Raw genomic sequence first — 16186 nt, 5'->3', positions numbered from 1 at the left:
TTTGTCTGATAGTGGTATTGAACTCCGGCAGGACTTTTTTCCTGTTGTTTGTCACCCCTTTGGCCACGTGCCCAGATGGTTGCCTCTCGTTGGGCACTTTTCGCGGGCATATGTGTAGAGGTTCGGCGACTTCAAAAAGAAAGTTGTACTTCAGCGTTTTTTTTTTGTGTTGCCCTTGACTTGTGGTCATGTTGCTTTACGCTGCTACGAAAAGTGATATGAACCAACTAACCCGACAATTTGTTTTACCTTGGTTGCACTGCTATAAGCGTTGACGTGCTTGTATTAAATTTGAAAACGGGTGAGCTTCGGGAACTCGACCGCGGCGGCTGTGTTTTTATGGAGGAAAAACGCTAAGGCGCCCGTGTGCTGTGCGATGTCAGTGCACGTTAAAGATCCCCAGGTGGTCGAAATTATTCCGGAGCCCTCCACTACGGCACCTCTTTCTTCCTTTCTTCTTTCACTCTCTCCTTTATCCCTTCCCTTACGGCGCGGTTCAGGTGTCCAACGATATATGAGACAGATACTGCGCCATTTCCTTTGTCCCAAAACCAATTATTATTATTATTATTATTATTATTATTATTATTATTATTATTATTATTATTATTATTATTATTATTATTATTATTATTATTATTATTATTATTATGCACATATCTCACTATGCGGTCCTTCCTCTGCATTCTAGCCGAGGATCACGATTTCGATAACTATCGTGGCGAGCCGTCTGCAATGGAAAGGTACGCTCGCTGATAAAGGACACAGGAGCGAGTGTACAGAACTGCAAGTACAGGTACTCGTCCAGGGTAAAGTAAAACTGTGCACTGATCGCTGGTTGGCTGAAGTTCGCGATTCATCTAAAGACGTGGGCTAAGGAAATTTCGAAACCATATAAGCTCTCTGGGAAAAATAATCGAAGAAAGCAGGAACGGATTCAAGATGCCGAGGGAAAATGTTTTGATGGAGACGACGCTGTGAACTGTACATTGCATCACTTAAAGCTGAGTCACTTAGTAGTGACGATAAGGTAATCTCTCCAATGAAGGAGCAATAAAGACAGCGTAGTAGGAAGGAGCTTACAACTGACCAATCTTAACTTTAAAAGACGGAATCAAATATTCCTAAGTGCACATCCGCAGAGATAGAAAAAATCCCAGTCAAGCTGATTTGTGAACATGGCCCAAGAATCAAGGAAACATCGTTAAAAGCATTGGAAACAGTCATAATAATATAAGCAAATCCAGGACAGCAAGCGACTGAGTAGAATTTATATAGTTATACAGAAAGAGCGTAGACCCACAGTGGCGTAAAATGACTAGGAAAACTAATCAGTAAGTATGTAGGAAACAAGGCGGAGAAACAAAGTGATTTAAGCGACAAGTAAAAAAAACGCAGAAGCTAAAAACTGGATTAATTTAATGGAAAAGAAGCAGACTGTAGTACTATATAGAAATTGGAAAAGGCAGATCAGGAAGAAATCGTACTATGATAACTCAAGAGGCAGTGCCCTACTCTTTGAAGCTATAGATCAGGGTGTCTTAGAGCGGGAAGCTACAAAAACGAATTTAACCAAGAAGATGACACATGTGCAGTGTGTGGGAAATCTGCAGAAACAATTGGACGTCTTATGCTAGAATGTGACGGTATCTATTCAGATATCGATGCAGGCACAGTCACTATCCATGAGGCCCTAGGGTTTAGAGATAAGACTGGTCATGTAAATAAATCTTAGGTAGAAGTTGGCACAAAGCGATTGGAAGATTGGTGGCTCAAAAGCAGAGAGGTGACGTAAGGTTACAAGTGCATGATTAAGATTGTATTTAAAGACAATGACGAATTTATAGACTGATTCATTACACCGTTAAAGAAATAGAAAGAAAAAAACCGGGAAGCACCTTCAGAAACACGGGTTTCGGTTCGGGGCCTCGAAAATGGTGTGATTGAGAAAATCTACATGGTTCGCAGGTTCCAATTCTTTAGCCGGTAAATTTCGAAAAGCTTTAGCTATGGAATTCAATTGAAGCGTTCGTGCTGGATGTAGCAGGCCACGTCATACATCATTTCAAGACGAGACGGAAGAGTTTCGTGTCTGTATCGTCCGCAAAGCTTGTTCAGGCGTTCCGGTCTTCCGAGAAATGAACTCTTAGATCATGCGATCTTTGCATCTGAACTATACTGACTGCGACAGTACACCAGGTGCGTCTGAAGACGCTGCCAGGGTCGGCTGCCCGGTCTGCTTCTTGTGAGCACAAGATCGCAGGGCTGATGGCCGCTGCATCTGCCGCACTTGCTCGGGCGAGGGAGAACAAAGAGCGGTAGAGATTTCGGTCGAAGTTAAGGAAACTCACGCACAGTGCACGCGAAGTTATCTGGAACGGCTCTATGTAGAACGCCGTTTTCTCACAGCCCGTGGTGGAGGCTCGATGAGCACGCACACACCCCAATAACTCGATTCGATAACGTGACCATGCCTATACTCGAGTAATAAATAGCGTTTAATAATTAAATGTAGGAGTTCATCAGTATTTTTCGTTGTTGACTCGGTTGGGATTGGAATTCGCAGTGCAGTGTTTATTGCATACTGTCCATAAAGCACTATATATATATATATATAAACAACCATGCCGCTGGATCCCACCGGTGGCATGGTTGTTTTTTCTGCTGCTTTATAAGTAATTTTCTTTAAGCGGTAGATTAATCTAAGTATTAGTATCCCACTGATCAGCACTACACATTAAATAAAAAATTAAAACATTCCCCTATGCACCTTGGTTTCGGTTTCGGTGACTGTTGGCTCCCTTCATAAGTCTGTCAAACGAGCCCCTCATTTCATTTGCCTAGTCTGATATATATATATATATATATATATATATATATATATATATATATATATATATATATATATATATATATATATATATATATATATATATATATATATATATATATATATATATATATATATATATATATATATATATATATATATATATATATATATATATATATATATATATATATATATATATCGGGAGGTGCTGGATTGGACTCCAAGTACCGCCGGGGACCCACCGGTTTTCTAATGGGTACAAGGTTTCCCCCGTTCTGGGGCGAGATGCTTCGGAATATATATATATATATATATATATATATATATATATATATATATATATATATATATATATATATATATATATATATATACATACACGTCCATGCCGCTGGTTCATCCCTAGCGCTGTAACACCCCTCTTTTGGGGCCTTTAAGGTAATAAAATGAAATGAAATGAAATGCCTTTCTTTAGTCCTGTAAGGTATCTGTAAATTAACATACATACATACAAACAAACAAACAAACAAACAAACAAACAAATATAAGCAGTGCAAAGCCTGCGTAAGATCAGTTGTGAGTCAGCGCCCTGTCTATATCCTCTTTTCGCGTCCAGGCGTTTGCGCTGTTCCGATAACGTTTCCGGCGGTGAAAAGGCCGATTCCTCCTTGCTCGATAGCTGCCTCCACGTGCGACGGAGCGAAGGACGCGTCGGGCTGGAATCGGGTTCGCCGGGCGTTTCGCTCTCTCTCTCGTCGGTTACGGGGCTGCCGATGTTTGTGCCTTTTGCATTGCCCGTCTCGGCGACCCAGTGGGTAAATTACACACTCTGTGCTACCGAGCACCAGGCCGCAGCGGCCGCGTTTTGGTGGCGGCAAAATGCATGAGCGCCCGCGTATTGAGTCTTACGCACGCATGTTAAACAGTCCCGACTGGTCGAAATTCCCAAGCCCTGCTCTGGATTGCTTCATAACCGCGCTCTCGGCTTGAGCGTATAAAATATTATTATTGTTATAATTCTCTGTAACTATTAATGAAACCGATCCGTATATTGGTACATAGTTTGTATATATTACCTCTCCCCCTATCCTCTCTTCCTGTCCCCTCACCTCTTTCATTTCATTTCTCCATTCTGCCTGCTATCCTTCATTTCCGCTGCCCCAGCTCGGGTGCTTCAGTATCGATGGCAGATGCCGGGGCTAGCAAAAATCTTTTCCTTCCTTTTTACCATTATTTTAATAAAAAAAACCACTACCATATTGGTACCGCAGCAGTACGCAACTATAGTCGGATACAACTCAAGAACGAAACGGCTTTTCCCCGACAAAGGAGGATCCCCTTCCAACCAATGGCGTCGGCCGATTCTCATGCACCTGCTAGCGTGACAATGCAGGGAGGTAGCTATCCCCCCCGACCATGGAGGGAGGGGACTATCGCCTTTCATCTGCCACTCTCTGCATTGTCAACCATTGAATAGAAGGGGGTCCTTTAGCGGGGAAAAGCCGCTTAGTTCTTGAGTTGTATCCGATTGTAGTAGTCTGAGCAAGCGGGAGGTACGGGGTTCGATCCCCAGTGCCGCCGGGCATACACCGCTGATACAAAAAGTACAAGACTTCCCCTAACCTGGTGCTTGGCTTGACTGGGGTTAAGTGCTTGGGGAATGCGTGTGACTCCATCTTGAGCAGTGCGAGAACACCTTGTGCCATTGCGATATTTGGCCACAGGTGCCCCTGCACCTAAAAAAATGAATTATCATGACCATATAATGGAGGCATGCCTTAGTGTAAACCGATATAAAGTTATTTTGCTGGTTTTGCGGGGTTGTCGTCTCGCCGATTTTGCGGAGCTAGTCTTTCAAGTCTGACTTGGCTTTGACTGCCCTGAACATGTACATGCAACATTAAAACTGATGATGATGATGACTGCTAATAGTAATTCAACTACTGTTAATTACTGTGTTATGGCGGCGAAATAGTGCAAGCAGAGGCGCCAACCGTCTGCGCCGAGGCGTTCCATATGCGGTGCGCAACAGGAGAGTCGGCTATAGTTATGCCAATATTGCTCTGTATAATCTGGAATCGCGGGGAGCCAATGTTCTTTCTTTATATATCTCGCGGGAACTGCAGCCCAGCGCAACATTACGAGCATGGCCACACGACGGTAAATGATCGCCTTACGTATACGATAGGCTTGTTTATGTCGCGGGTAGCCGCGTTTATTGTATACAGCCAAATAAAAATATCAACGACCTACTGAGCGTCCGCAGATGCTCCAGCCGCTCTTGTCGGCTCTCAATCCGATCAGCACGCGATAAAGCCGAATGGGCACTGAAGCTCCCTTGGATGTCCTGGGGATGTGTGGGACGTCCTGTGAACATCCACTGAACGTCCAGTGTAGTTTCAGTGCCCGTTGGGAGCATTCCTGTTTGCGCCGAGCTGGTTCTTAGTGCGCTAACACGCGAAGAATTAGGGAGCTTCCGCTGACCTGCTTTTGATACCGCGTGTGACGTACTGCTATGGTCACTGTGACTAAAACTGCCGATTTCCGGCGCCTGACCTCCATCGCTAAAGCGCAGCACCGGCTGTCACGGAAAGGAGAACAGTGTATATATGCGCAGAGAAAAAGCGATAAAACAAGATGGCAACTTTGAGGGGAAGAGAGGTGGTATAACGATGAATGATCTGCTTCATTGTTTGTTTGTTTGTTTGTTTGTTAATGGTATATGGTCAGTTCTCGGAAGGGGTTCTTACAGCAGTAGGCATTTAAAAAGCTATAAATATCCAATGCCAACAAATGGGATTAGGGCGTTCAATAGACTGAAGCCAATGAAAGGAGACGATGAAGAGAGTTAATGTGTAATAAGGGAGTAATTACTCATCAGCATCATACTACTACAAAGGAAAACTGTACAGTTTTCACAGAAGCTTCGCAGTTGAATAAAAAATTGTCCTGGTTCGGGGATTGAATCCAGAACTATTGCCTGTCCGAGGCAGTCGCGAAGACAGGAAATCAAATTTCAACAAAATATTTTTGCAGCTGTCTTTTTTTAAACCCATATAATGTTTATGCGTGTTTAGAACGTGAGGTTGGTCATAAGATAACATTTGCAGTTTATAATTAGCGCGAAAGCGTGGTATATTTCATGTATCAGTGTTTATCGTGTGCTTATTAGTACGGCGCGTATCTGAAGATGCCAATGTAGAATAAACTTTGGTAACGGAGATTGTCGAAAAGAGTTTTTTTTTTCGCAACCCGCTGTGGCGCGCCTCGTAACCTTCAGGGAGCAGACGTGGATAGGGAGGTGAGGGGATCGGTAAGATATACGCACGAAAGAAGCCAGCAGTCACTGAATCAAGGAAATCATAGAGGAATCGTAGTTTCCTTTACTTTGTTCTTGTGGTACTGATTTGTGGAGAGAATTAATTGGATAATAATCCTGGACAGTAGCTAATTTTGCAGAAAGCAGAAGAAAATACAACCATATGCTGCCGTTGGGATTCGAACCCACATCCTATACGCGTGTTGACTTTAAAAGCCCTCAGGGCCCGACTTGAAAAGAAAAAAAAATTGGAGGACGCTTAAGCTTCGTCTTTAAGAGTGGGACGTGAGGGCGTGTTGCAGCGTTGCCAAGGGGTTCACGGAATGCCATCGCCCGTTCGGCGCGACGCCTTGCCCGCTGTAAACACTTCTGAACGCATTTTTCATTTCTTAAAATTGTTTCAGTTAGTTAACTGATAAATTAGACACCATAAATTTTCTTAATTGCCGTAATCAATCATTGGCATTTTCATTCTGACCATTTTTACACCTTCGAACACCCTTTTTCCAGCGTTTTCATTTGTTTAATTAACAATTAATGAATTAATTACGATGATTTCATTAACTCAGCATCGCCTATCACACACCAATCAGTCACAAATCACTAGAACCACAAATTACCTTGATGCAATCTTTTTTTTTTTTTTTACGCAGCCCACGATTATTTCCGACACGCAGTGCCGACTACTACCTCGCCGACAGCTTTTCGACTGAACGAGCTGTATACGCTCTCGCGTAAAAAAAAAAAAAATGATGTACATATCACTCGAGCGCATCTGTGCTTTGAACAGACGCGAGGAAATTGATTTCGCTGTGGTTATGTCCATGTGCCTGTTTGCAAGAGCATGCAAGCTTGATCTCCGCGTCTTCAGTGACTGTGAAGACACCTAGGTGTCTCCACCGTCACTGAAGACGCGTAGATAGCTATCACAGGGGCTCATTCGTGGAGAGGCGAGAGGCGTATAGGGGAAGAGGTCGGTGGCACTCCAAGACTCGAAGAATAGCGCGAGACCTTGTCTGGAGTGGGTGTTGTTCTATCGAGGTCTCAGCATCGAGAAGGACCCTCCTTAACGGAAGCGTGAGCCCGTCGTATATATGTGGCACAAGGCCGGTCGCTCGCTTATCGATAATACGGAGGCGGACGGGATGTTGTTCAGCCGCGGTTTCCTCGCGAAAAGACCATAGAAAGGAAGTTGCAGCGTGCCCACTTTGTACGAGGGGTGTTCGATAAGCTTTGTTTACCGGGTTGTAATCTTTTGATTAAACGATGAAATTTAAAAAAAAGCTTTCATTCAAATGAAAGTTTGCAGTGGCCTCTTTCCCGGGGACACAGTTATTTTAGATGTGGTTAATTCTCACTGGCAGTGATGGACTTCCGGCGCTGGTAACATATCTTACAATTCCATCGCGCTTTTAAAAATTACAGCGTATGTGCCGAACTGAGCACACTGTGTATGTCCCAGCATATATATATATATATATATATATATATATATATATATATATATATATATATATATATATATATATATATGTATATATATATATATATATATATATATATATATATATATATATATATATATATATATATATATATATATATATATATATATATATATATATATATATATATATATATATATATATATAGTCGAAATTAATTCAGAGCTCTCCACTAAGGCGTTGAGCAGCGCTTTTAAATGTTAATCCCCACATTTCATACCATACCATACTATTACCGTACCGTACCATATCATACCACGCATATACCATACTAGAAGAGAGTGAAGAGTGCCAGTTGGCTGCCCTGCACTGGGGGATGGCAAAGAGGGGATGTAAATGAGAAAGAGAACGAGGCGCTTGAAATAATATGACAAAGGGTATCAGTGAAGGACGGTCGTACCTACCTAGCTCTCGCGCAAGCGCGATGCTCTCTTACAGCAAAACAGTGCCTGGAATTGTGTGTTCCTTTTCATGCATGCAGCTGTACATGTTCTTTTGCTGTAAGTTAAAAGTTCACTGGTTACAGTAAGCGCTGTGCCCTTCGACGTTTGTTTCTACGTACGTGCGCCTCTCGAGCGTTGTTGCCAATAAGCGAACGCGATGGCGTCTTCCCCGCCATTGTCGCAGACCCCGAGGACGAGCCGAACCTGCTGGCGGTGCGCAAGCCGCTGCACTTCCACGGTCCGGACGAGACGCCTCCCGCGTGGCTGACGCAGCTGCACGAGAAGGTCAAGGCGGCGCAGGGCTACGTGGTGTTGTGCCCCGAGTACAACCGGTGCATCGCACCCGCGCTTGGGAGCGCCATGGACCAGTTCCCTCCGGACTCGTACCGCCACAAGCCGTGCGCCATCGTCTCGTACACCATCGGTGCGTATATGGGTGGCGATGGCTAAAACCGGGAGTGGTTGTGCTCCCACATATACATACTCCCTCTCGGCATCCTTGCTAGGGTCTCCCCTTACTGTGTGCACCTAATTCGAGGCGTACGAATGTGGCAAAGACGACCTTGTCAGATCATGAGATTCTAAACGGTGCCACCATGGTAGCTGTTGCCATGATGCCGAAACTTAAGAGATCTGCGAGGCGCCAAGTGCACATGCGCAGATGGCCCTGATGGGTTGCTGCGGATAGAGGATAGCGATAGGATAGAGGACAGAATAGAGGATAGCGATAGGATAGAAGATAGGATAGAAGATAGGATAGAGGATAGGATAGAGGATAGGATAGAGGATAGGGTAGAGGATAGGATAGAGGATAGGATAGAAGATAGGATAGAGGATAGGATAGAGGATAAGATAGAAGATAGGGTAGAGGATAGGATAGAGGATAGGATAGAGGATAGGATAGAAGATAGGATAGAGGATAGGATAGAAGATAGGATAGATAGGATAGAGGATAGAATAGAGGATAGGATAGAGGATAGGATAGCTGACTACAGTACAGGATAGCGCTATGCTAAAACTGCCAAGCGACTCATGAGTCTCACGACCGAACACGCTGTCCATGGGAAAAGATAATGAAACTTTTCTTACGCCGTCTGTCTTGTGCTTATCCTTTCTATTTTTATCCCGGCAGCTGTTATTAGTCAATGCTCCTACGCAGACCAATCATGGAGCGCTCTTTCTTGCAGAAGACGTATTCTAATTGTGAACCTGGACCTATAGAGTGGAAGCAATATAACGTTCACAACTGAAGGGAGCCTTAAGGAATACCGTGAACAGAACGCGCTAAACAGTATCATGCTGTGAATTTATCCGTTTTGCTCACATACTGAGTTCCGCATGGGTAATGGCGGGTAAATCTTCCCTGTGGCCTTGCGCTGGGGATAGGTGCCAGCTGCTATTCGCCATCGTCACCACCACCGGCTCCGATACCGTCCACAACATGTCTAAGCCATTTCACATTGATCTCCAATTAGCTCTTAACTGCCTATTCTCATGTATTCCTATTTTACTCCCTGCCGGCCGCTTCTACGTTTTACTTGCCTCGATACTCGCTCTGTTATCCTAATGCGCCAAGTCCATTTACTCCTCTTTATTGCAGACTGAGTACGTACTCACTCGATTTTCTCCATGCATTGCTCCTGGACGCACACACCTATTATTTTACTGTGCTAGCAGTAAAGCCCTCATTCGGCGGAAATACCGCTCTTTGTGTGTCCGACGCCTTCTCCCATCACCCATTTTCAAATAACTCCACCCTGCAGAAGATCCACCCGCCGCTCTCACCCTTCGAGAGCCTCCACCCATCCGCCCACCTCCATCCTCCAGAAGCCTCCACCCCCCATAAAACAAAGCAGCAGCGGATGGAAAAGGCGTCGGCGAAATCAAAGACGCAATGGGAAGATGATCGTTGTAGAAGCGAACTGTAATACGAGTGTTGCTGCTAATGTATACTTGTCGCATCACATCATATGGTGGCCCGTCAATTCTTCCGTCAATTTAACAGCTCGTTGCGCTGTTCTCAGTTTAATTTTGAGTCTTCTAGTAAGCCTCCGGCCTTTTCTTTAGCCTGAAATTTCAATTCGTCACATTAGCCTTCAATATTTGCAATTGTTCCCTCGTTAAAACTAAGTACTGTTAAGGAGTGTGCACCATAATGGAGACAACATCCGGGCCTCTTCCGTACGCAGGTGTGGGAGCCGGGCTCGCAGCCGCAATGCAGCTCCGCAGCTTCCTGGGCGAGCTGGGCATGGTTACGGTTCCCTTCATCAGCCTCAACGCCAAGATCCAGAACCTGCTCTCGGAAGATGGGAGCGCGACCGACAGCGGCTTCTCCGAGCGCATGGCCAAGCTCATCGGAGAGCTGGAATGGTACGGGGCGGCACTGACCAACCACAAGGACGCCTGCGGACCGCCCTAACGCGTCGACGCGACGCCACAATGGGGACGTCACTGAAGGAACACACAATGGCGCTTGTCTGTGGCTGACGTCCGCTGGGCGCCGGGACACAAGCGCCCGCACGTTTTAGCGAAGGTTAATATGCGAACACATTTCGGCCACCATTCCACATTGACAGCACAGCTTATACATTTAGACCTTATCACTGGCAGCATCTTTTTTTTTTACTTCGGACGAACACACGAACAACTTGCATCTCGCACCACATTGCTTTTAGCCCGGTTATATACTTGGCACGGCTCAGGTTGTGAAAGTGGATGCTACAGGTAATTATTTCACGGAAATAAATAAAATTGTTGCAACATGCAAGCAGATGTGCTGCTTTGTATCCGTCACCAAGTATTTGTTCGCGTACGGGCGGTCGTACTTGACTCGAGATAGCGGTCTGAACTTTTTTTTTTTAATTGCTTTTAGGCATACCTTTTAGGCATGTGTGCGTTCGGGTGTCGCATTGACTGGCGCCATTGTGAAGCTTAAAATAATTCCTAAGTATCTCAACGTTCGATAAACTAGCCAAAGTCGCTCTCAGATTGTTATTCTTATAAAATATACAAAAAATAGTGTATTTTCTCGTTTTTTTTAATCCACAAGGACCGATGTGGTATTCATTTCTCATCCAACTTTTTTAACGTGGTTTTAGAGAGTCTATTGCTCCCCTACACTTGTCACCATCCGTAGTCAAGCTCACTGCCTGAAATACGTGTTGAGTTTCACCTTGTCATTCTTCCGCGTCATATTGGCCATCTCAACACATTCGCTCTAATTCAGAAGCATTATTTTCCTTAGAAAAAAAATTATTGCCGCTTAATTCGCTTCGAAATGAAAACAAACTTTTAAGGTGTCCCTGCCGCCTTCATTAAAAAAAAATGGAACTGCATTTAATAAACTGCCATTTCCTTTCTCAGAGACTCGGAGACTGTCGTGTTACCGGCATCTAGCATACTTAACGTCCTTAAATCACGTATATACAATGACGGACGGCGGATTGAGACGAAACGTAGAAACACCCACGTACGTGATTCCGGTGGCTGGTAAATACCCCAGGTGGTCGAAATTAATCGAGAGGTCACTCCAACTGCGCGCCTTGGAGCCCTGAGTGTTTTGCCAATCAACCAAACACCGGACATAGATAAGTGCAGCATCGCGCAAGTTGTTGCAAACTTGGCATGCTACAACGAAGCTATCAGCGGCAAGCCTGCTACGACTCTCCGTGTCGGGACCCAGTCCTTGCAACTACAGCGGCGAAATGTTCGCGACGATGAATAGAATCAAGAAGGTCAAGAGGGAAGATGACAACTGCTACGCCTGTATTTCATTCTAATTATAAATTGATCAATTTGTACCGCGCCGGCACATGCACGTGGGAAACGAATACAGGTCGCCTTTTGGGGACATCTGGCCAAGGGACGCCTCGACTCGAAAGATGATGCCATGTACTCAACTCGAAGATTCGCCATCCTGGACACAGCGTACATTATACCGGTTGCAAGAGCGACCAAAGGCGCTTCCATGGCAGGGCAGCAGCTTATAAGACACAAGCTCACAGAGACGCCGGCTGGCGGCGCGTCCTTGACCGAATCAGCCGTGTTACGATGAGCACTCACGAGACACCCCGAACACCGCTCACTTCTTCTTCTTCTTCCGCCTACGCTTCTTCTTGCGCTTTTTGCTCTTGCTGGATTTGGACTTGCTCTTGCGTCTGCGCCTTTTCTTCTTCTTCTTGCTGGACTTCTTGGACCGCCTCTTCTTCTTTTTCTTCTTCTTGGAGCTGCCCTTGGACTTCTTTTTCTTCTTTGATTTTGCCTTTTTCTTCTTCTTCTTCTTTTTCGAGCTCCCCTTGGACTTTGCCGACTTTTTGCTGCCGGCGGTGCTGGACGAGCTGGCGGTCGTCGTAGCACTGCCGGCCGCTCCGGACGCTGCGCTCGTTGGCGTCGCGGTCCCTGAAGGCGTCGCCGAGCCCGACGTCGAAGCTGTCGTTGTCGTGCCTGCCGCCGACGTCGTCGCACTGGGGGATGATGAGAAGAACGAGCTCGTGCGCGAGCCCGACGAGCGGCCCAGCATGGACGGCAGGGATGGCAGCCGTGACAGAGCCGTGTATATGGTCGTCTTGGAAGGCGCGCCGAGCTTCTTGCCAGATGCCTTGCGCCAGTTGCCGATTTCTCGCGCCAGCTGCGTCTCGACGCCTATTAGCCTTCGTATCTTGTCTTCGGCGTTGGCTAGGCCCTGAAAGTATTGGTCGTCCGTGGCGAGGTCGGACTGCCGATAGAGCGCCAACTCGTTGGCCAACTGCGCCTCCAGGTCAATCAGCTCCCACAGCTTGTTCTCGGCAGTGAAGATGTTCCTCGTGTAGTCCTCCCCTGTGAGGCCGCTTTGCTGGATGGCCCTACGGGCCTCTATGACTTCTCTGGATACACGAATGACGTTCTGGATGAGGGTGCGAATCCGGTTGCCCATCTGTAGCACTCGAATGTCACGAGCCTCGTCGCGCATTCTCTGGTCGGCGCCCTCTGTGAGGTTGCAGAGGCTCCGACAGAGCCAACCCCAGAGCGAAGGCAGCTCGTCCTGATCCGATGCCCTCGACCTGCTCCTCCTGTGGCGGCCACCCCAGCTGTCCCGTCTTCTCGCTCTGTATGTCGGCTCGTCCATTTCTTCGTCGTCATCGTCAAAGTCGTCGTCCCGCCATTGGTCGGGAAAGTCCCTCGGCATTCTGCGTCTGGAGACGCGCCGCCTGCGCCGACGACGTGGAGTTGTCCTCGTCATGTAGTCGTCAGAATCGTCGTCGTCGTCAAACGACCTCGACCGCCGCCTCACCCTGCTTCTCGTAGGCGAGCTGAGCGTGGTGTACATGTCGTCGATAGACTTGGCCAGACGTTCCATGCTGGCATGGAGAACCCTCTTGTTCACGTTACTACGCCCGGAAGAGGAGGAGCGGGATCGGCGGATCATGACCGGCGTCGGTGCACCAGTCGAGGCCATTGGCATAGGACTGGCGGCCATGTGCATTGCAGTTGCTCCCATGTGTACTGGACTCGGAGCCACCTGTATCGGACTGGGTGCCATCGCCACCGGACTAGCTGCCACGGCCACGGGACTAGGTGCTGCCACGGTCACAGGCACAGCGGGTGCTGGAGAGGCAGGAAGCGACGAGGCTGCCTCGTCTGCTGCTCTGTTGACTACGATCGTGGTCTTTGATATAACGGGCGGGCACGAGCGATGTGAGAACGCGGGCGCGTACTCCGGGTCGTCTTCCATCGGTGTGGCGGAAATGCCAATCTCATGTTGCGGTCTGGCGCGAGTGTCCAAAAGTCCCTGTTGAAGCATAGATACAGGCACTACGGGCACGTAGTTTGGTTTCATCAGCTGATATCCAGCGGGCGGAGAGAGCGGTGGCGAATTTCGAGTCGACTCGAACACCGGTTCATCGCACGTGTAGTGCTTATACTCCTCCTTCACAACAGTTTGGTCGTCAGACATAACCGCTGCGTCCATGTATTTCAGCGCCTCCGGCGGGTCCATCAAGGTCGACTTGTCGGCGTACGTTTTAGTCTCTTTCCTTTCCCAAATAACTTCAGGCTTTACATCCAGCGGAGGGTAAGCGTAGTTTAGCTGGGGATGAGAGTAGGTAAGCTGTTCGTTTGGGCACACAGTTTGCGACACGGAACCTACAGGTGCTGACGCCATGCAGCCGTAGGCAAGACACTGCTGGTATGCCGGACAGGTGTGGACTGGACAAGTCGTGGTGTTCGTTAAGGACGGTGACTGCATGGCGCCTGTGAATTCTTGCTCCAGAATGATTGTCTTCTTCTTCTCCCCGCCTCTTTTTTCAATTTTCTCTACCTCCTTCCCTAAATCAAGCTCTGATATTTTCCCACCGGGACCCACAAACTCCACAATGATCTTACGGTCTTTTTTGGACTTTTCGCCCTCGGGATGCTTCCTCACGTGTTCAAATGTGCGAACTTCCCCGAAGCCTCCTTGCGGCATGCCGCCTTCGCCAAGGATCTCGTCGATCAGCCTCATCTTGAGGCGGTTTAGCTTGCGCAAGTTGGCCTTGATCTCATCCGCCATGCTCGAACGTGAGCCCACGGGTTGGGACTGAAGCGCTGTTCGAGTTGCTTCGAGTTGAGAAAGCAAACGCATCTTGTTGTCCAAATCCATTGCAACAGTGCCGAACGCGCTATGGGGGGTCTGCGCACCGGGAAGCTCGGATGGCATTGCCCCGTAGAATCCACCGGGCATCATGGGCGGCATTGGCGACATGGGCGGAGACATCGGTGGCATAGGTGACATGGGCGGCATCATGGGAGGGAAAGGAGACATCGGCGAATAAGGCGGCATCATCGGAGGCATTTGTGCTGCTGCAGCCAAGAGCTGCTGCTGCTGTGCGATCACGTCAGGATGAGGCATGCCGTAGGCGACCTGTGCAACATTCTCTGTGGCGGCCTTTTCGATTTCGGCGAGGTGCATAAGCTGTTGCTTGGCTAGCATCTGAGGCGTCAAGGTGGGGTCGGTCATGCTGACGCTAACCTTGGGAAGGCGCTGATCGAAGTCCTGCTGCTGCTTCTTGATCTTGTCGAGCAGATCTTTCTTCTTCTTTTCCTCAGCTCTCTTGGCCTCTTCCTTCTTGTCGAGCTCGTCGCGGATCTTGGCCATGTCCTCGAGGCTGTCGCCTGGCCCCATCATCTTGGCCAGGTTGAACTCGTCGTCGCCCACCCTTTTGAAGCGCCTCAGCCCCTCGACGCGCTTGTCATGGTTTCTCGCGTTGGCCAGCTGGTCGAAGTAGTGTATCTTGAGGTCGATGAACTCTTTCAGCTTGTCCTTGGACAGGTTCTTGGTGGCGAGCGCGATCTCGTCCTCGCTGAGTCTCTTGAACATCTCCATGCCGAGCCTGCGGTCATCCTCTTTGTCAGTGCCCATCATCCGGTCCCACACGATTACCTTGCGGTCCATGATGTCTCGGAGCTTCTTGCGCTCGATGTCCTTCTCGGTGGGCGGTGAGATTTCGACCAGTGGCGTATCGGCAGGCGGCGGTGGTGGGGGCCCTCCAGGACCTCCTCGGCCGGGGGAGGCCCCGCCGCGGCCGGGGCTAGCCCGACCCGGGGCGCCTCCCCGGCCCCCCCTGCCGGGTGGCAGGGCCGGCGCCGAGCGGCCCGCCCCCCTCTTGGACATGGCGGCCGCTCAGCGGCTTCTTTCGCGGTCCATGCGATGCCGCGTAAACACACGGCCGGCCACGGGCGCCAGCAGGCGCCGCGATTCCTTACTCCATCAAGCTTGCGGCCACAACGGCTGTAGGCGCTGCGCGGGCATCGCAAGCGCCCCCTGCCGCGCGGCACACAGTGCTCTTTCTCTTCGCCGCTGATGGCTGTTGCCATGGCGCCGCTGCGAAGCACCCATGCGGTCTTCGTTTTAGACAAAAGCCTCGGGTGCGCAGACAGACCTAAAACATCAAAGTTGTCGCGCACACCTAGGCGAGAGTTGGTTTCGTTAACTATGCAGGAATGGCGCCATGCTACAACTTTTTGCAGGCGGCTTTTCTCAAAGCACATTTTTCAGTCATGCCGTGCGCGGCCGATGAGTTCTAGGTGCTCAGTAGAGCTATTCATGGGAGCTGAAAAAGTAAACGTCGTA

The 16186-nt window shown here is 48.2% G+C and overlaps 2 protein-coding genes across 5 annotated transcripts in view; one reads left to right on the top strand and one right to left on the bottom strand.

The window, feature by feature from the left end:
* LOC144098886 (uncharacterized) overlaps window positions 1-10745 on the top strand; it is a 64769-nt gene extending 54024 nt beyond the window's left edge. For 3 of the 4 annotated variants that reach the window (XM_077631814.1, XM_077631816.1, XM_077631817.1), the window contains exons 3-4: window positions 8285-8524; window positions 10290-10745. In XM_077631814.1, coding sequence (XP_077487940.1) covers window positions 8285-8524; window positions 10290-10519 — 470 coding nt within the window. In that variant the 3' untranslated portion in view covers window positions 10520-10745. Of the gene's footprint in view, window positions 1-8029; window positions 8158-8284; window positions 8525-10289 lie in introns of those variants that run through there. The other variant, XM_077631815.1, reaches the window with a different exon arrangement.
* A 1321-nt stretch (window positions 10746-12066) lies between these two features.
* On the bottom strand, window positions 12067-15813 carry LOC144098877 (uncharacterized). Its single transcript, XM_077631797.1, has one exon. The coding sequence runs from the start codon at window positions 15725-15727 to the stop codon at window positions 12182-12184; it is 3546 nt and encodes a 1181-aa protein (XP_077487923.1). The 5' UTR covers window positions 15728-15813; the 3' UTR covers window positions 12067-12181.
* Between the last annotated feature and the right edge of the window lie 373 nt (window positions 15814-16186).

Source organism: Amblyomma americanum, chromosome 7 (assembly GCF_052857255.1).
Source record: "Amblyomma americanum isolate KBUSLIRL-KWMA chromosome 7, ASM5285725v1, whole genome shotgun sequence".
Lineage (NCBI taxonomy): Eukaryota > Metazoa > Arthropoda > Arachnida > Ixodida > Ixodidae > Amblyomma > Amblyomma americanum.
The sequence above is the reverse complement of the archived record's forward strand: the minus strand, read 5'-3'. Positions and strand labels throughout refer to the sequence as shown.

Excerpts from the sequence above, each read along its gene's own strand:
- LOC144098877 (XM_077631797.1), bottom strand. The coding sequence starts at position 15,727 with ATGTCCAAGAGGGGGGCGGGCCGCTCGGCGCCGGCCCTGCCACCCGGC.